The 20,245-nt window shown below is 51.1% G+C and overlaps 1 protein-coding gene across 3 annotated transcripts in view; it reads right to left on the bottom strand.

The window, feature by feature from the left end:
- Nucleotides 1-410: 410 nt before the first annotated feature.
- The window catches only part of SRGAP3 (SLIT-ROBO Rho GTPase activating protein 3), a 93,256-nt gene continuing 73,421 nt past the window's right edge, over nucleotides 411-20,245 (bottom strand). The window contains exons 12-22 of one of the 3 annotated variants that reach the window (XM_072044613.1): nucleotides 17,337-17,367; nucleotides 16,584-16,644; nucleotides 16,082-16,159; nucleotides 14,723-14,857; nucleotides 11,276-11,381; nucleotides 10,791-11,018; nucleotides 10,040-10,119; nucleotides 7,665-7,845; nucleotides 7,155-7,304; nucleotides 6,447-6,774; nucleotides 411-4,327 (exon numbers count right to left, since the gene is read on the bottom strand). In XM_072044613.1, the coding sequence (XP_071900714.1) occupies nucleotides 3,911-4,327; nucleotides 6,447-6,774; nucleotides 7,155-7,304; nucleotides 7,665-7,845; nucleotides 10,040-10,119; nucleotides 10,791-11,018; nucleotides 11,276-11,381; nucleotides 14,723-14,857; nucleotides 16,082-16,159; nucleotides 16,584-16,644; nucleotides 17,337-17,367 (1,795 nt within the window). In that variant the 3' untranslated portion in view covers nucleotides 411-3,910. Of the gene's footprint in view, nucleotides 4,328-6,446; nucleotides 6,775-7,154; nucleotides 7,305-7,664; nucleotides 7,846-10,039; nucleotides 10,120-10,790; nucleotides 11,019-11,275; nucleotides 11,382-14,722; nucleotides 14,858-16,081; nucleotides 16,160-16,583; nucleotides 16,645-17,336; nucleotides 17,368-18,852; nucleotides 18,956-20,245 lie in introns of all 3 variants that reach the window. The other 2 variants (XM_027467398.3, XM_072044614.1) reach the window with 2 other exon arrangements.

The following is a 20,245-nucleotide window of genomic DNA, read 5'->3' as shown; positions in this document are numbered from 1 at the left end:
GGAGTTTGCAGTGTTTGTTGTTTTTTTTTTGTTTTTTTTTTTTGTTTTTTTAATTGGCCTACATCTCCTTCCCCGTGTATTTTCACCATATGTCCAGAGCTGAAAGGCAAGCGTCCATCTGTGCTCTCAGCGGTTCATCTAAACAAGCGCCCCACCGCCAGGTACATCACTGTCACCCCCAGCAGGCCTGCCTGCAGGACGGGCAGGGGAAGCAGCCGGGTGGCCACGGGGCCCCTGCCCAGCCCCGAGGCCCAGCTCTGAGCACGGGGCCAGGGAGGAGACACAGAGCTCGGCAGAGCCACCGGCACCAGGCGGGGACACGCCACGGAGGGACGGGGACACGGCGCCAGCCACACGCGGCTTCCCAGGACGGCGGCGAGGCGGTGAACACTCTGAAACCACAACGGGTGTTTTTGAGAAAAGTTAAGCAGTTTTATTCAACAGGATGAGTCCACATCCGACCAGTGGCTCCATCTACATGGCATCATCAGCATACAGGACAGAGGACCCCATCAGACACTCTAGCTGAACGGCATCTCACCATACGTTACAGAGACAACACCCACGGGGAGGACGACGACCGGTAGGGAGGGCAGCCAACCAGCAGGGTCCTAAGGTTTCCTGGCACAACCAAAAAACCCCTCAGACTACGCAACCCAGCCACTCAGAAGCAGATCAGACTCGGGACACCTAGTGCCGCACCGTGAAAACCACAACACTGCTAGTTCAGGAACAGCCCAGGAGTTACAGAAGGGAGCTGTCGGCTGTACTTCAGCCCAAGGAAGGAACGCGCGCTGCCGTCACCACCCGGGACCGAGGTGCGCACGCTGCTCACCGAAGCCAGGCAGAGAGGAGAGGGGCCGGGGCACGACGGCCCTGCAGTGGCACCGGGGCCGAGAGCGGAGCTGCCTCGGGAGCAGCTCGGCGGGGGCAGCCGCAGTCCCGGGGGACCCCGGGGACCCCCAGGAGGGTGGCACCAGCTCTGCACAGCAGAGAAACGACCCCGTGGAGCTGCCCTCCTCTTCCTCCTCGGGGCTTGCCCGGCGTCCCCTAACCGCTGCTAGGCTGCAAATTTTCACAGCTTGAGTGAACAGCTCTAGGAACTCTTAAAGCCTACAGTCTTTGAGCCTTTAAAGAGGTATCAAGGATCAGGATAAAGTCACTCATAAAACGTGAGTGGGTTCCAGTTATGATACTCCTACAATGTGTTTAAATTTTGTGCCAAGTTACAGAAAAATACATTTTTTCCCCTTAAATTTACAGTAGTTAAAACTACAATTGGAATACCGTATTAAAAAGGGGTAGTTTATTCTTCAACAAAATGTCTCGGTTTTTCTTTTCTTTAAAAAAAATTTAAAAGGATTTTAAAAGCAATCACCCACAGCACAACATAACTGTACAAAGGAAATCATGATGTGTACAGCTCCAAGTACATTAATTCCAAGCATTTGTTCTGGTGCTCAAAAAGGCACTTAAAGATAAGAAAACAATTGTATTAAAAACCCACAACAAAACAAAACAAAGGAAAACAAAAGGCAATAATTTAATAGAAAAACACTGGAATTTGTACCGTATCTTTAAAAGAAGGGAAGAAAAAAACAAAAAACAACCAACAAACATGGTTTTGCTATCAAGTCATCTTTGAAAGTATATAAAAAAACAGACGACTGGCAAAGTGAATGTTCTCCAAGAACTAAATGGAAAAAAAAGAAAAAAAAGAAGTTACTGGCAACGAATACTGGCAACTCTCGTGCCAAGTGGGTTTCTTCCCTCCCCTAAGAGCCCATTTGCTGGTTCATTGCTAGAACAGACTGTGTGAACATCTGCTGCCCATAATGACAGAGGCGTTGACCTCGGGGTTAGTCTAAGTTTAGGAAAGGGGGGGAAAAACTATGAAGAAAAATAAACATCAATATGAACTAATTGTGGTAATTACAAATGTCAACTATGTTAATAGACAAGTACGTAAACACCATTTCCCCTTATAGCATTATACTGAGGAACAATGACAGAACCACTACATACAGTACTTTTTCCCCCACACTGTACACCGAAAGGTTAGGATTCTGGTTTTTTATTTCTTTAACATTACTTTTTACATTGATCTATCTACTAAGTGCAAAGATTTGGTGAGTGGCATTGGCTTTCATCTAATCTTACCCTATATTTTGTACAGCTTACATTTGAACAGTTACTTTCCAGCATTGAAGCGAGTACAGCGATACATAAAGGGACCGGACCAGGCGAGGGAGGGCCGGAGAGGCAGGCGTGGCAGGGACACATGCTCGTGCACCGCACACGGACAGCAGCAGCCTCCTGCCCGCGCCGAGGGCGGCCGTGGCTGAGAGCACAGCCCAGCATCGCCCGCGGGCTCGGAGGGAGAGGAGAGGAGGTTGACAGGAGAAAAAAAGCGGTGGACGGGGGCAGATGACCGCTGGGTGAGGCAGGAGGGCTTGCGGAGGGACAGACAGGAGTCAGGTACTGGGAGGGCACGGACGTGAAGGAGCTGTTAGCGCAGATTTCTGTGCAGCTGAGCCTCACGATGGCCTGGTTCACGCTGGGGTTGTGTGTGATCACGTGGAAGGGACCAAATTAAAGCACGGGGCATTGCGTGGAAATCTGTACAAGAAGAAAGAAAACTGCAGGAGAAGCACAGAGTGTCTTGATTTCAGCATTACAGAGACTTGGTTATCAGACGAAATTCCATGCAATCCCCAGCTCTTTCTGCGTATTTTTTTTTCTCTGGGTTAAATGTTTAGAGGAAAACTAAAATGTAAATTATTTTGCATAAACTCAAACTGTTGTATTATATAGTACAGTACAGAAAGTGCAAAATATCGCCCCATCAGATCGGTTACGCATCTGATATGGTCAAATATGGCTCATGCTTTTCATGCAAGAAGACGCAATCTGAATCAAGACCCTCATGTACTGCTGTGCAACTTTAAATAAAGGAACGGTACCGTACCAAAGCCTCCTTGCCTGTTTAGTCCCATTTGTTGAGATATTCGTTAGTTGAAAAACAAAACCAAAAAAAAAAAAAGTGTATGGGGAAAGTGAAATGAAGCATCTCAGACCTGTATAAGTTACTCTATTTATGCTTTACCACAGGTTTGTCACCAGTCCTTGTTCATTTTGAAGTCTTCAAGAAAATTGGAGTTCAGAGGCCCCCGCTCGCCCCCCCAGTGCTGCTCCTCGCCCCGCAGAGCCTGGGGAGCGCCCGGTGCTGCTGGCCGGGCCCTCAGCTGCACACGAAGGAGTCTCAGCACTCGGCTGGAGACGACATCCCGCCGGCCTGACGAACACTGCTGGCACTTCTGCATTTTCAACTCTTCTCCATAGGCCAAGTAGTGAATAAAACCCATTAACCCATTGTATCTTCCTTTTTTTTTAAATGCCAAGAGGTGCAGAATGTAACCCCAGGATTGGCCTCGTATTGCTCGACACACAGCTGTGATGTATTTCCACGCACGCACACGCAAATAGCCTGGGGGGGAGGGGGGGGGGAGAAAAAAAAAAACAAAACACAACCCAGCATCTCTAGCGAGGACGTTTCAGAGCCAGTTTCTGAGGTAAATCTACTTTTTTAAAAAAAGTCACCCAGTTCTGTACACTTCTGTAATATATACTTCTACATAGGACGTGTATTCTCCAGTGACAACACGGAGACCCCGCCGTCTCCTGCCGCAGGGCTGCAAGCGTGGGAGGTGTCTCCACGTGGTGGGGGTGCGCACACACTGGTGCACACTCACACACACACACACACACACACACACACACGTCTGTAGCACGTGCCACCAGCCGGGCCGAGGCGAGGCGCTCGCTGCCCCCGCGGGGTTTGCTCGTGGGCCCGATCCGAGCTGCGGGGTGGCTGCACGAGGCCGGGCGGAGGCGCCGCCCCTGCTGCCACCTACATGGTGCCCGATTTATCCGCCGAGCTGCTGGGGAAGAGCTTCTCGGTGGGGGTGACGGCGGGGCTGCCCACCCCCGAGCTGCTGCTGCTGCTGGAGCGGTGCTGCACCACCGGCCGCACCGGCCGCATGGGCGGGGGCCGCAGCTGCGCCCCGGCCAGCCGGGCAGACAGGGCCGGCTTGAAGGTGGTCATCATCTCGGTGGTGGAGCTGCTGCTGCGCCGCATGGCGGCATCGGGGTCTCGGATCAGGATGGTGTGGAGGGGGCTGGCGGGCTCCGAGTTGGTGGCGCCCAGCGGGGGGTTCTTCATGGGCTCCAGCGTGTCCAGCACCACGTCGGGAGCCTGCTTGGCCGTGTTCTGCCGCTCCAGCTCCCGCAGCTCGTTCAGCGCCGTGCTCATGGTCTTCTCGATGTCCTGCAAGCAGCACCGAGAAAGGGAGGTCAGCACCGCGGCCCACCCCGCAGAGATACCCCATCCTAGTGTCTGCGTGGCTGGGGGTGGCTGGGGGGGCTGACCGAGGATGGGGTCTCTCAGGCCTCTGGGCAGAGCAGGAGATTGTGAAGAAGATTCGGAGCCCAAAGTGGCAGCACAAAGGCACCCACTGACTGAAGTCAACAGGAGTTTGGTCAGCAGCTCCAGGAGGAGCAAACCCTGTGTGCTGTGAGTGGTGCTGTGACACCAGCCCTGACACCCTGCCCACCGGGCCCTGCAGGAACCAGCCCCCCCCGAGTGGCACCTCCCAAACCACCGGGGCCGTGCTCCTGGGGCGCAGCATCCCTGGGTCTGCCCAAAGAGATCTGCCACAAAGGGAGCCCAGTTCAATGGAAAATGAAAAATGTCAATGAAAAATGAAAAATGTCAATTTAAAGCAAATTGGGTAAATTGCCTACAACTGTAGTGCCGATCTTTTCGTTCAGAAATACAGAGGCCCTAATTTGCCTTCACCTATTTCAGCCTTAACTGAGTTAAGGCCACTTTAAGTCAGGGAGCCCATCTGCAAAGTGATTGAAGTCAACTGAATCGATCATTTAAAAACTAACCCTAGGTCAACTCTGCTCACTGTCCTTGTGTAGACGAACCCTTCATGTTTCTAATGTGTACAGCACACTTGGTAAGCCTCAGTTAATGTTCAGTAGAAGGAAATTAATTATCAAGTTAGCTCCAATTAATTACATTAAACTGTGCAGAAAATGAGTGGAAATAAACTCCCAGAGCCAAGCCCTAGGACTACCAAGCTCAGCAGTTCTACAGACTTCAAGGTAAATATTTATTTACATCAGCTGAGCGAGAATGCTTCCCACAGCTCTAAAACAAACACAAACAAAACCAAGAAGTGAACAAAACGGGACATTCGCCCGTTCCTCCAGGGGCACCCCCTGCCCCGCAGCTGGAAATGGGCCCCGGGCAGTCAGCAGCTCGGGCACCGCTGCAGGGCAGGAGGCTGCTGCCGTCCGCCGAGCCCCAGGGAGCGGTGCTCACAGTCACCCTGCCCCAGCCCTGCCGTGGTGCCCCCACCCGAACCCCCACTTGGGATGTGCACTGGGCTACAACCAGAACTTTGTGATTCTGTTCGTGCCAAGTGTAAGCTCTTGATGAACAGAGAAGCTGGGAGGCGTGCTGCAGAGCAAGCGAACAAGGAGCATGACTGGTGGAAAAGCAGACAGGACAGTGAAGGTTCTTTCTTTCTGCAATCATCATCAGTTATCCCACTGAAAACAGCTGATTCTACACAGAAACCTGCCAAACCCCACACAAGCTCCTTCCGTGTGCTGGGCAGTGGTGTCCCCAGCAGCTGCCCTTCTCCACGTGGCCGTCACCGGCTGTCCCACCGCCACCACCCCAGGCTGAGCATGGCACAAAGCCAAGGCCTGGGAGATGCTGGGCCCGGGGACTGTGCCCACCCCACCCACACCGAGACACCGCAGAGTCCTGCGCTCTGCTCCGTGCAGGGCCCACGCTCCCAGATGTTAATAGGTTTAGTGTGGCCTGGCTGAGGGCCCCAGCGAGCAGTGAGCAGAGGAGGCCTGCAGGCTGTGCCGAGGTAACATGCATGGAACAAGCACCGGGGAACTGATGGCAAATGATGGTGATGAACAGCTGGGGGAACCCTACTGAGGTCCTAGCTCCCAATAGCCAGTAATGAACCTGAATGTTTTCCTCCATGCACTGAGCGCCTACCAAATTCTGATTTGACAGATCTGTTTTTCCCCTTTGTGAAGTGCCTGAAGGAGATAATGCACTTCCCTCCCTGGGGAGCCAGGGGCTGCCAGCGGTGGATCGAACATTGCTGTCTATTGTCTCGAAGCAACAAGGTTCGTGGGAAGAGGCAGTATCTCTTACTGGACACACCAGTACAGCTGGAAAAGCAGGAAGGCTGTTGGCTGCTCGTTTTGGTCTTTAAACCACCACAGCTGCAACAGCACCACCACTCTGAAGTGCTTTGCGATGAGAGGGGCTCTGCAGTGTTCACCCAGTGAGTTTTGTTTTACCTCTTGGTCCCTGGGCACCGAGAGCCACTTCACAACCCTCTTACCTCAGCAAGTGCTTCTGCTTCTAGAGATTTCTGATCTCCGAGACTACTGTGTCTAGTCGATCCACAGGTCGATCTCAGCGGGTGGCCATCAGACAAGGCCTTCCTGTCTGGGAAATTGATGCTCCCTGCACTGCCGAATGTCGCCATTCTGCGCTTTTCGGGGCTCTCAATCCTGCCTCTGTTTAGAGGTATTTTGTGGGGGCTGCTAGGGCAGGCAGCTGCTCGAGGAGGAGTGTCTATGCCAGGACCCATCCCTCGGGGCGGGCTGTGGGTGTCCCCCCCGCTTCGACGGCGAGGGATAGCTGCGCCGTCAGACCTCAATCTCACTCTGCAAAGAATTCATCACAAGACTAGGTCACCGTCCGTCAGACAGAAGCATCTGGTTGCATGCTGCAAGACAATCTCTCAGCTCTGAAAAGGCAGATCAAACCGAACTCAAGCCCTTCAGCTCCAGAAGACTAAAGCAAGAGGTGAGACAGACATTTTAGCCAGTGCCAAGAAAGAGACGGCATAGACAGCATTGTACCTTTTTAGTTGTTAAGATCTACATTAGCAATCCACACGAAAACCCCTTCCATGCTCACATTATTCCACAGAACACAGTGGAGCTTTCCCTGCTGTCTGGCCCTGCACAACACACTGACTTCTCCCTGCACGTGACCGTGACCACCTCTCTCTGTGTTCGCAGGAAAAAGAGAGTTTCCCTACCGGCCCATTACTCCGCCAAAGCCGTAGTCCACGATATGATCTGTCGGCGACTGGATGTCGTTCTTTGAGGAGGCTTTGTCATCCAGCAGAGGCCCGCTGCTCGCCTCGCTGTCTGCCTTCTGGCTCAGGCTGTCAGAGAAAGCATCGTCCCTGGGGAAAAGGAGAACCCTCTCAGGTTGGCATGTGCAAAGGACCCTGAAACCTGCCTAGAGGCAGAGCCAGTGGTGAACAACGCCAGGTACGTGCACAGGCTAAGACCAATGTTACACCTGCATCGAGCCACCTTGAGCAGTCAGTGACACACGGGGTCTAGGCACACCAAGTGCAGCATTTACTCTTTGTCTTTACCAGCTTGAACTACAATCTACAGCCAATACGAGAACAGATACAGATTTCTCACTGAAGTCATTAAACCTGGGAAAATCTGGCCACCTGCTTAGGTAGCTAAAGACGGACCTTGGGTAGGTAGGAGATTTTGACATCCTGAGTCTACACACCGCCTTTACTCACATGTCTTGCACCACGATGTACTGGTGGGGTATGAGACCATCCACACCGTTGTGCCTCCCTTCCCACCAGTCTTCTGAGGCCCGGTGGTACAGGAGGAGTGAGGCCCCCTTCTTAAAGGACAGCTCTCGTGGAGATCGTCCGATGTAGTCAAACTTTGCTATGGCTTCAATCTGCTCCACTTCTGCAAAGGAGAGAAGCACAAGCAGCAAAGTTCAGTACAACCATCATGAGGCACAATAAATCCTGGAAACAGCCACCTCACCTGAGCAGCTCTAATCCTGCTGCCCCAGCTTTCCAAAAACATCCTATGTGGTACAAAACACCTTATTTTTAGACTGATCAATTCCTTTTGTTCTTCCAGCCTTAGAATTTCTCTCAAACTCCCAGACTACCAGCAGCCACAAAAAGCTGCAGACCAGATGGGGAGCAGCTGAAATTTCTCTGTGTGCATATGGCATCCTCGACTGCATTCATATTTTCTTCCAACAAAGTAATTTCTTTGGTTACAGAATCCCATTATCTTCCAGATTGGGAACTTGTCAAGCCGTCAGATACAGCAATCAAAGCCCCACTTACCTTCCCTTCAATTCCCTCCCTTATCCTGGAGACAGTTTGGCCTGAATTATTGATGAATAACGAATCCCCTTTTGGGGATCCCCACAGAAACGATGACACCAGCTCTGGCCGGGCAGCTGCTCAGCACCACAAACTCATTCACATCTGCAGACCCTTCCCAGCTCTCTACCTCGCACTTTTTTTCTGATTTAAGCTCTACCAAATGCCAAAATTTTACAAATTTGCAGGATTTACAAATTGGGAGCTCAGGGCCTAAATTTCAAGAGGGCTGAGGCAGGACTTCTCTTTAGGAGCTCGGTGAGCATGTGAGGAGCTCTGAGCCCCTGGTCCAGGGCATCACAGCAGGAGCTGCTGGCACACCCCAGCACGTGCCTGGTTTGCCTTTAGCTGCCCACAGAGGGACACAGCTCTTCTGCAGATCTGTTTCCAGCTGGGAGCGCTGAACCCTAGAGAAACGGCTGCAGTGACTGACTGCGAGGCAGAAAGCATTTCTCTCTGGATGGGAGGGGAGATCTATGCTCACTTCCCATCCAAGGCTGAAGAAAAAAATCAGGCTCCACCACCCAGGCAGCTCTAACAGCTAGTAGAGATAGTCTAACTTCATTGTCTGAGATACCCGATTGTTTTTAACCCTCATGGGGACTTAATGAGGCTGTGACACCTGCTAGACAGAGCAAATTGGCCCAGTTGCCTTAGATTTGCCATGCTCTCATTAAAAATAGGGAAGATTGATCTGTTACATCTGCCTCATCGCTGAACCATAGGCTCAGTGTCAGGGTGCACCCCTCCGCTCTGCTCAGCCACAAGGTCTGCAGAGGGGGAGCCATCGGAAAAGGATGTGGGAAGCACTGGGTCTGAACCATACCCTCTTCTCCATCTGAGATCGGACAGGTTGCTTCAGCAGACAGGTTTTCCTCAGCTTAAAATACGAGTCTGCACCAATGCAAACCCCACAGAGCTCGGGACCGCCACCGCAGCACCAGTGCGGAATGCTCTCTGGAGGACACGCGGTGAAAGGCTTTCAGGGCCCTGATAAGATATTGAGTGTCACAGCAGGGAGGGTGCACGAGGTGAGGAGAAGGAGGAATATGGAAATTCACAAAATAAAGCTCCTCTTCTCCACACTTGCACTACAGTTAATCACCCAGAAACTCCAATCAGAGCTATTAATGTGACCACCCAGGCATAAAATTGGCTAAACAGCAGCTTGCTCTCCCCCCTTCATCTTCTCATCCTCACAGCTCCTGTTTGTTCCTAGCATGCAAAGGCGTGGAGGGCCTTTTTTTTTTGTGCCTTGAGCTGTCTGACCCCGTGTTAGCCAGCCAGCCCTCCTGCCACCCTGGGGAGCCTCAGGACAGCGCCAGAGTTTTGTCAAGGGCAGGGGGCGAGGGAACAGCAGCCACCAGGAGAGGCACACAGCGAGGTGTCCAGCTCCACGGCTCCCTTCCAAGCAGCAAGGCCCCACAGTGAAAACGCTGCCACGTGGCTGCACGTTTGCTGTCCCTCAGCAGCACCAGCTCAGCTGCCCTCACTGGTATTACTGGCATCTCACAGAACAGCTGCACAAAGCCAGCCCCTGTATCCTCCCACAGAGTCAGACTGCAGGGAAGGTCCGCGCACATCCTGTGACAAAAACCTGTACGTAATGTTGGTGTGCATAACCAAGCCCACAGGCACCATCCCCCTCTAATGCTGAGGGATGCCAGTCCAGTTTAATGCCATTAAGGGCACGGTGCTTCCCTGCACGCATAGTTCTTCTAACACGGACCCAGCTCTCTGCTGCTGCTGTCTGTGCTTACCGTCATCACTGGTGTGTGGCTCCGTGCCATTGTCATGGTCAACTTCATCAATTGTGCCTGGCTCGCTGTGGGGGCTGTCACTGAAATAAAATACACGGTGCTTTAAAGGAAAGAACGAGATTCTGTTCTCAATACAATTAGCAAAATTAAGTTGAGGGAAAATCTGGCCCCAAGGAGTTCTGCTTTTCATTTTTGTAGGACTGAGATACTCGTTTTAAATCACAGCAGATCTCTGGACTTGCTTTGAGAACAGCAGACACTTGCACCACAACCTTCAGGCCCAGAACCTCATGTTCTGTTGCTTGTGCATCTTACTCATATTTGGCAGAACAGATCAGTGTGAATAAGAAGTCAAGTTTTCCACTCACTCATTCACAATGATTTTTAGCATTTTATACTCAACTCTTGCACACCTAATTTGTGATGTTTAACAGAAGTAGATGTAAAAAGGCACGCTGCTTCTGCAGAGAGAAAAATTCATCCCAGTGCTGTGATCAGCCTGGGCTCAGATGTCCTGAGTATCAAGTCTGAGCTTCCTCAAAGCCCTCTTCATAGTCCATCCTCTCAGGGACCCCCAGAACCCTTCTCCTATACTCATGTGAGCTAGAGTTAATTCTCCATCTACAGGGAATCAAGGCAAAGCCCTGCATTTTGGCACAGCTTCACTCATTTATATTGCAAGATAACCCCAAGGAGGGGAGATGGCTTTGCTAAGTTCTGCAATGAATGAAGTTCTGCCCCCACTCCTTACCAGTACTCCTCCCCTCCAGTCATGCACTTCTCATAGACAGGTCCTTCCAGCTCCCTGTGGCTGGGGAAGATGCCCTCGTGGTTGATGATGATGGTTTTGATGACCTCATTGACATGGGCTTGGCAGGACACTGGATCCTGCCCGTCTGGAATGTGCATCAGAGTGGGCCCGAAGCAGATGGCCAGGTTGTAGGGATCCATCATGTTCTCATCGCTGTACTGTGACAAGCTGCAAAAACAAGTGTTAGGGAAGTGCAGTGCCCACCTTCCCTGGCAGCTCAGAAAAATCTCCCACTAAACTCCCCATTGCCCAAAAATCATCACCGAGTTGCACATCTTCCCTGAACACACTGCCACAGTTGGGCAAGGCTGGGGAAGAAGCAAAATACAATGCTCCAAAATGACTCATGCAACAAAGGAGGGGAAGCCCGAAAAAAGGCAGACACGAACAACTTAGTGAAAGAACGTAAAAAGAAAGAGACTCACTGATTGAGGAAAGCAAAAAGGTATCTCATGACAACGATGACAGCCCGGGGCAGAGTGATGATGATCTGCTGAATCTGATGCACTCTCTCGGTGGGATTCTCAGTTTCTGGAACACACAGATAGAAAGCACATCCTTAAACCTTCCTAGGACCAGACAACACAGCACCAGAGGGACTTGTTCCAGATCTTGTAGCCTACTATCAAGGATAACAATAGTGCTTTTCCCAGTTTGATCCATGGCTTTGGCACTAACAGCAAGTAGAGAAGGAGGCGTACCTATCTTCCACAGATGAATTCATATGTATAGTCAAGATTTAGCTTACAGCAAATAAAGAAATGTCCACAGCTACATTTTTAAAATGCCTGCTTATACATTTAGTTAATTCCTCAACAACTACCCCATTTCTCAAAAGCTTCAGTCAAATATGGCACTGGAAAATTGTGCCCCGTTTGGTGTTCTAGACCAGATTTTAAAATGAGGTTTTTATTAACTTTACTCCTTCATGGGTTTCACCACCAGGTCCTCCTCAGCTCTTCTGCTTAAATCTCCCACTGGCTTTAACAGGAATTTAATCCAAGCTGGCACTCGGAGATTCTCCTCTCCCCTCCACAGCAGTGCACAAAGCCCAGAGCTGCTAAAGGAAAACAACTTCCTTCTGCTGGAAGGAGGCTGAGGTTACGCTGCCTTGCTTTCAGTGCCAGACCCCTCGCTCAGAGCCCTCTGCACACCCCCAGCCTCGCAGGGAGCAGCCCAGCACACTGCAGCCGCCACGCAGCACCCCAGGGCCTGGCCCCGCGTCCCAGCACAGGGGGCTCGGCGCTGCTGCTGCAGCTGGTGGCACCACACAGCCCCCAGGGCTACTTTTTTTTTTTGAAGCCCGTATCTGCTCAATATGCTGCCTAGATACTTAATCCTTTGGCTTCTATTTGACACGAAGCAGGCAGGGCACCAAAGCTTTCCTGAGACCAGCCTCGGATGTGTGGAACAAACCACAGCAGTGGCGAGCTGCTTGCTGCACTGTGCTGGTTCAAACTCTGACACTTGCTCATCAAAATAAAATTCCCTGACAACATGTAGCTGGGCTGCCGCTTCTTTGAAAATTCTGAACAAAATTTGGCTTCAGCTCAAAAATCTTTATAAAATTCCATGCTGGAAATCTTTTCCTTTTGAAGAATGCATTTACCCCCTGTAAATGCTTACTGGGCTCGCTATTTCGTCAGTTTGGTTTTACTTAAGAATACATTTGTTTAAAAAAATCAAATAAACAAACACTGGATAAAAACTACAGCGATAGGTATCTGTTCTGAAACCCAGAGGAACAACTTGTCTTGAAGCACTTGCCTTTTTTCACTTAGCAAAATGCTTCGACTGGCTGTAATTCAGAGGAATTAATGGAGCGACCATCAATCACTTTATAACACAGGCACACCCCTGCGTGAACCTTTGCTAACCAAGTGCCTTTTCTACCCATCCATTTCTCATGTGCATTTGAGGAATGTCTCCATGTAAACTCTCAGTCCCCCGTCCAGTGAAAGGAAAAAAAAACAGCCTTTCATTTATCATCAGCAACGCTGGCTTCCCTGTCCCATAAAACCTCTCAGCTGAGTTTAACCTTCCCCCAGGAACCGAACGAAACAGAATCTCTTACAGCACGGGCGGCCTTTCACTAAGCAGCAGTGGGGCACCTATCACACAGCCTGTATTGGGGTGACAGAGAATCAGAAGCAGCTGAGCTCAGGTTATCAGTGGGAGCGTGGCACCTTAAAGCATTTTAAAACCATCCTTAATCTAAAGGTAGCAACAGCAGCAGGAAAAAAAAGAAAAGAAACATAAGAAAAGGACGTGCTTTGTTAAAACGAATTTTAAAAAAGAAAAAAAAAAAGAAAATGGTAGGAGAAAATACTACCCAGAAAGTGAATTGATTATGTTTGCAATGAAAAGCTTCCAAGAGCTTAGCAAATTGTTCAGACGTTGAGTGCTGGAGGATGGCCCCAAAGCACAAGCCTGTCTGTGAGCACAGATAGCCACATCGCTGAGGGCCGGGCACACCTCCTGGCTCCAAAGGGGGCCCGTCCTCTCCCGCTGCGGACTGCACCCTCTCAGGCTCCACTCCCTGCTGCAGAGTCCCTCGGGTGTGCAGCCGGAGCCACCTCGCCAGCCAGACTGAAACTCCTTGTCTGGGGCACGCGGCTAGCACAGAGCGAGCTGCCCTGGCTTTGCAGGTGTGCAGCACTGTTTTACACATCAAAAGTGAAAGGCAACAGCAAATTTCCTAAAGCTACTTTATAAAACAACTGTTCCTGAAAAATAAAAGCACATTCTTCTCCTCCTGGAACAAGCTCATCCTTGCGTCATTGCCCTCCAGATATCATCTGTCTTTTTTGACGTTGCTCAGTCTCCAGCAATTCAGCACGGTGACATTAAAAGGGGGAGGGAGCACTGAAAGCCAAACGAAGGACTCAGCACGTGTTCACCAGCCACCTCCCCCCTCAAGCTACCCCCAGAACGGCACTCGAGCCCCCAAGCACCCCCAGCACATCTCTGGTAACATAAAGTCATCCTGCAGCCAAAGTGCACAACACCCTCTTCCATCATCTCTGAAGCATCGAATTCATTCTGCCTTTTTCCTTTGCCCTAGGGGAGCAATTTCCATGACTTGCCAATAAATAAATGTCATCACTACAAGGTTCTGGGAGAAATAAAGCCCAGCTGGGATGTTTGTTTCTTCAGTTGCAGAGAAATGAGTGGTGCTGGGAGCAGAATTCAGGACAGAACAAGAAGAAACCAGGCTCTCCCCTGAAATCAACCCTAGACGTTTCACAATAAAAAGCTCAACGTCCACCTCTGTTCACATCCCAAAGCAGTTTCTGTTTTTCCTTGGGACAGGAAAACCAAACAGCAAATACTCTGAGAACAGCTGACTGAGGGAGGCTGAAACCAATTGTGCAGACCTCACACCACAGAGAGGCTTTTTGAGTAGCCAATGGCCATTTCACCTCTCCTGTGTTTAGCAGAAGACCCTGAGCTAAAGCAGCAGAGCCCAGCTGGATCCCAGCAACCACAGCTGCACGGCACAGGCTGGGAGCACAGGAGCAGCTGGTGGACATGCAGAGGGACCTGTGCAGGAAGCTGCCTGCTATGTTCAAGCAACTAAAGACCCCTCAAGCAACCAGCAAATGTGTGTACAGCCCACTGGCCTAAGGCTGAGGGTGATTCTTGGGTGATCTTCATGGTGCTAGGAAGACTTCAGAGGAGTCTTGATGTTTACCTCTCGCTCACCTTCACCGCTGCTCGTGCACATCCGTAGTGCTTTTTCCTCACAACTTCCATTGGAGCCCTACCGCCCTCCTCACATCATATGCTGCAAAACACAGCTGTATTTGCCCCCTGTTTCTAGCTTTCCTTGTCCCACCTATTCTTCAAGAAGTCACGTCACATATACTTACTTATAGTAGATATCAAATCTTGAAACCTTTCCTTAGGAAAGAGGGGGTTTTCCAGTCCTCGGAAATACAGCTTCAAGACTCCAGCCACTGAGTTAATGTCACGTTCGTTTTGATCATCAGCAAGGGGATCTTCACCTGCCCAGTTATAAATAAAAACAGTTTTTATTTCCAGCTTTACCGTCAAGTTGGACTAACGCAGCAAGGGTTTTTCCTAATTCAGTAGAAAAACAAAATCAGTTCTATTTCACCATTTCCATCCCAGTGCATTTTTGCATTTAAGACAGCAGCTCGGAGAGCTGAACAGATCTCAGCTACACCAGGTGAGCCCGAGCAGACAGACTTGCCTAGCGTGCCTCTGGAACAGACCGAAGAGTTCTGGATAGCGCTTTATCAACTTAAATCTAGAAACAGCTTTCAAAAGCTACGGGATTTGGATACTGATTCCTCTAACTGGATGTGCAAATCCTCCAGTCTTTGGCAATCCCACCACCACCTTCTCCATTGGCCTGGCCACCTTCACTCTGACCCTTCCCAAGCTGCTCGAAGCTCAGTGCCACAGAGGCCGCTGCTCTCCTCTCTCTGACACCCATCTCACAGCCTCAGCTTTCCTCGGTGACAGCAGGATCACTCTGCTCCGACCTGCCAGCCTGACACCTCTGATGCTGTTTTCCCAACAGAACCATCAGGAGTTCTGTAACCCACACTGCCACCAGACACACGTGGCATCGCTGCTCCTTCTGTGCCCAACCACTGCAGGAAGGAGGCAAAATCCGCGCAACCCCCACGTGAACACTGTACTGATGCCATTATATTCCACATGAATATTGTCAGACCACTAAACACACACTCAAAGAAATAATGTTCCCACCTTCTCTGGTACCCTTGCTGTCCTTGGAACTGATGAAAGTTCCTTGAAAGCGGATCCTCAACAAACTATGTTATGGCTCTCATCTGAGGCTGCCATGCTGTTATGTAAAGGCTGGGGAAAGCTTAGGGATATGGTTTAGTGGGGACTGTTAGCGTTAGGTCAGAGGTTGGACTCAATGATCTTGAGGTCTCTTCCAACCTAGAAATTCTGTGATTCTGTGAAAGGATTTCTGCACCTCCCTGTTTCTGATGTTCTGTCCCTATGTGACTCTACTATTGCTGGAGATACATTGCTAGGGTATCTAGAAGAAGAGAAAACCGAAAACCTCCTAGTTTCTCTTCACGGAAGGCCTTTAGCACAGGATTTACACAACACGCAGTGCTCCAGGCCAGCACACTGACACCCCCACGGCAGCGTCTGCCCCCCCCAGAGCACAGGCAGAGGGGTCAGACCCGGCCGTCCCAGCTGCACCACGCACCCTGCCCACGCACCTCTTTCAAAGGAATTCTTGATGTCGTTGACTTCGACCTGGGAGCCAGGAACTCTAAAAATACCCTGCTGTTGAAGGCCTGGAAAAGAACAATGAGTTTGACAAGCTTTACCTAACTGCCATGCAGCACCTCCTGGGAAACAACAGCAGAAACTAGAAGTCGATGCTCTCAGAGAAAAGGGCTCCGAGAGCGAGAAGGGGACCGAGCAGGCTACCGAGAGGCATTTCTGCTCATGCTCTCCAACCAAGGGCACCTGCATCAAAGTGCCCAAAGAGCTCCCGTTGGCCTGGGGCCTAAGCAAACAATTTAACCTGAATAAGTACTAACAAGACCTAAATATTTGTCAGTCATGCAATGTTACATCACAGTTAATACCACTGTAATTATAACCTGAGCCCATGTAGCAGGGGCTGAGGGCATCTATTCTGCTTTTCACTGCTAACTGCAGTACCTAATTACCTGTGCGGGACGTTTCTCTGTTGATGCTACTGCATTAACTTACCATACAAGTTGATGTAACGAATGCAGCTTTCTACTACGAGTGGAATAGCTTGTCCTGAATCCTTCAGGAAAGAGAAAAAAAGTAAAAATTAAAAAATTTACTGGTGGATTAATAACATTGCACCGAAAAAGCATTAAAGATCGCAAAAACAGAGATTTGAAAAATCAGTGCCATTGAATTTAGTAAGAGAAAGAGGCAAGAGAAGGAGGCGTTACAAACATCAAGCCATCTAACTGCTCAATACACTTGGTGCGCTCAATTACTGACAAAAAAAAAGCTTTCACTAATGTGTGTGACAAAGACTTGCTCACTATCTGACTGAGATAGGGGACTGATGCAACTGGATCACAGCTATTCCATTTCCAGGGTGTAATGCTGAGTCAAAATAAAACTTGCACTGCACCTGTCTGATGAAATAAGCTTCCAGTAACAGAGCTTACAGCAGTATTTCTACCTGAAGAAAGAGCTATTGTCAGCAGATGCTGAAAAAAAAAAACACAAAACAAACACACCACAGCGTGTGAAATGAGCTGCCTGCGCCTGAACCTACAGTGGGTTCTGGCTTTTCTTTCAAAGCTGCTTCTCGCAAGGCCCCGCATGGAAGGAGCCAAGGGGAATGTGAGCTGTGCCTGCCTTCCTAAGTGGATGTTTGTTTTCCTTAGGGGCTTTGTTTGGCTGTTTTTTTCCAGTAGAGTACAGTTGCATCTCTCTGGTTAATTTGCTCCGTCTCACAGACGGGCCTCCAGTAAATACCTGATTTCTTGTTCGCGCATTCCTCCTTCCTCTGAGAACACAAAAAAGCAGCAGAGCGGGAAGAAAAGAAAAGATTAAGCAAGGATGAGTTCAGTTAGAGGTTAAGTATCTGTTCCGGAGGCCATGAACGCTCAAATGCAATGGCAGCTTAGCAAAGTCCAACCCCAGCCGTCGGCCGCCCGCCCTCCCTCCCTCCCCAGCCCCGTGGGCACCGCGCTGCACCCAGCCCGGCCACCAGCGGCCCCTCGGATTTCCTCCCTGCCTGCGCCACGACCAGCACCCAGCACGGGGGCACCAGCAGCCCCCCAGCACCGTGCAAGGCCCTGGGGCCGTGCCCCTCGCGGCTCCCGGGGCTGGCACAGGGCCCCCTGCACTGCAGCTAACTGCTCACTGATACCCAGCAGGGCTCTGAGTGTGCTCTTTGTAAAATCGGTTCAAACATGGAACCACTGCAAGTGTTAAAGGGATTACTGGCCTGTGTGCTACTTGTGACAGGGCACTGCTTATAAGTACTGCTTTTAGGCTTATGGTTGCACTGGAGGAATAAATCAGAGCCAGGCAATGCCTATCAGTTTACCTAACCCAACATTTTCCTACTGCTGCTTCCTACAGTATTGCCGTTAAAACTTCCTTCACGGCAGGCCTGAAACTGCAGACCTGTGCTGGCACTGCTTGCTGCAGAAATCCTTCCAGCAGCCAGACGATAGCAAAGTGCGAGAGGACCAGTGGTTAGGCAACTGGAGGCATCCTTTGGGCCGAATCTCTTCATCCTGCTCCCCAAACCTTTCCTTTGGGGTAATTTCCTGGGACAAGCAGGGCCAAAAGCCCCCTTCACCGGGACCATGCTGTGATCTGCTGAGTTCATCCCCACTTAGATACAGAAAATGCGCTGGTCAAGGTTTACCAGGGCTGCACATCTCAGTGATGGCTCGGAGGAAACCTCCCGACAGCCGTTCTGCTCCAGCACTGCAAGACAACCTTACGCTTCCCTGACCACATGGGGCTGGAGCCCAGCAAGTAATGGGCACAGCCCTGGGAAATTCACCTCAAAAACGTGTTTAATCATCAGTGGTTTCCCAGCCTCAGGTCTACAGGACTGTCAGAAAGCATTTTTCTGCACCCTTCCATGCCACCATCTGTTCCTTAGGTCCGGGGGCTTGGCGCCTTGAGGGCCGGCCGGGTTCCTCTCGCTGTCTGAGCTCCTCCCGCTGCTGGCAGTGCCGAGGGGGCTCGGGGCAGAGGCTGCAGCTCTGCCCACCGCCCCGGGTCAGACCTCTGCACCCCCAGGGGACCCCCAGCCTCCCTGTCCCGGTGTGGGTGTCCCAGGACAGGCCGGGTGAGGAGCCGCGGGCGGGGAGGAATCGTCACGGGGGCAAAGCGCACGCTGGCCGTGCCGAGTGGGTGCAGGTGGAGCGGGGAGCCCCCGTCCGAGGAAGGAAGCAGTCAGCAGAGAGGACAGGAAAGCCACCATTACATTCACAGCGTTCATAAACTCTTACTGTCAGCCAGCGAGTACCTTAATGAACGTTTCCATATTGCCGTTAAAGAGTTTATGATTATAGACTGAGAGAGGCCTAGGTCTCCTCATTTTCTGTGGCTTAGGGGGAAGACATGGGGGCCTGGGAGAAAATGGAACAAAAGAAATCAACAAAACACCAACATAAATGCAATGAACGGGTGAGATCTCAACGGTTATGACTGAGAACAAAAAATAAACCAAACAGAAGATCCCCGCTGCGAGGGCTCAGCACGGGCTCCAGGCACTCTGCGGCCACTGTCCCTTCGGCTGACACCCCAAGGAGCTCGGTGTCACCCTGGGGACGAGCCCTTTGCTCACCCCAAAGCCCTGCCACGGCCTGGGGCAGGCAACCCTGGCACTAACTAACGTTGGACCCCCTGCCAGGTGGCCTTGCTTTCCAGCTCCCGAAGGCCAAGCTGAGCTCGGATGCGGTTGGAAGGCGCCTGAGCGTTCAGTGGAGCCAAGTCAAGGTCAAGACTGCATTCAAGAATGCATTTGAATTAATCTCGATAATATAAACATTTAGCAGCAACAAGCCCACCTGCCTGTTGCTTTCCATCCCTCCAATCTCCCAATATTTGCCTGTCGGACGGGCGCTGCGCCCCAGTCACACAGCACCCTACTGCCCTGCCCTACAGGTGTGCTGAAGGCTCCTCGTTTCCAGTGACAAAGCAGTGAGCATGCCAGCAGCCTCAGCCTGAACGAATGATGGGATCAGGAATTTCCTTCACGCAGAACTGGCTTCATTCAGGCCAGAGGATAAGGGAGCTGCTGGAGGCAGCTGGTGGCACTGCCCCCGGCACCCCCAGCCCACGGGCACAGCTCTCCCTCGCTGTGCCGGCTACCACAACCACTGCTCATGTTTGAGCTACTGCATGGCACGACATTTGGGAAGTAAGATGAAGGCGTTGGTGCTCAGCAGGATTTTTAACACCTGCCTTCTATTTCTACCACGTCAGCACTCTGTCAGCCTTAAAAAGCACAACGAGCAGTCACAGCGCTCAGCTGCTTCCTCGAGATATCCCACACAAACCAGTCGGGCCTTGGAAAACCCTGGGACAATCCCACTCATTCCTAAACTGACCTTGTTCTGCTCATAGATTGTCCAAAAGAGGTCAGTGGGAAAACCTCTGTAACTAACTTGCCTGGGAGACATTCCCAGGAATGTGAGTGGTCTTTAGTCCCTCTGGCAGGAGTTCACGGAGTTGCCAGGGATCCAGGACACAAGCAGAACAGCGAGCCCAGACAACACACAAGAGCAAACCCACCCACACTTGTGTAGGAACAACGGCAGGCACCCACACGGGAAGTGGCGTGTCCCACCCCCAGCAGCTGGGGGCTACGGGGCTCGGTCTGAGGGAACAGATCCCAGGGACCCTCCTGATGCCAG

Source organism: Anas platyrhynchos, chromosome 13 (assembly GCF_047663525.1).
Source record: "Anas platyrhynchos isolate ZD024472 breed Pekin duck chromosome 13, IASCAAS_PekinDuck_T2T, whole genome shotgun sequence".
Lineage (NCBI taxonomy): Eukaryota > Metazoa > Chordata > Aves > Anseriformes > Anatidae > Anas > Anas platyrhynchos.
The sequence above is the reverse complement of the archived record's forward strand: the minus strand, read 5'-3'. Positions and strand labels throughout refer to the sequence as shown.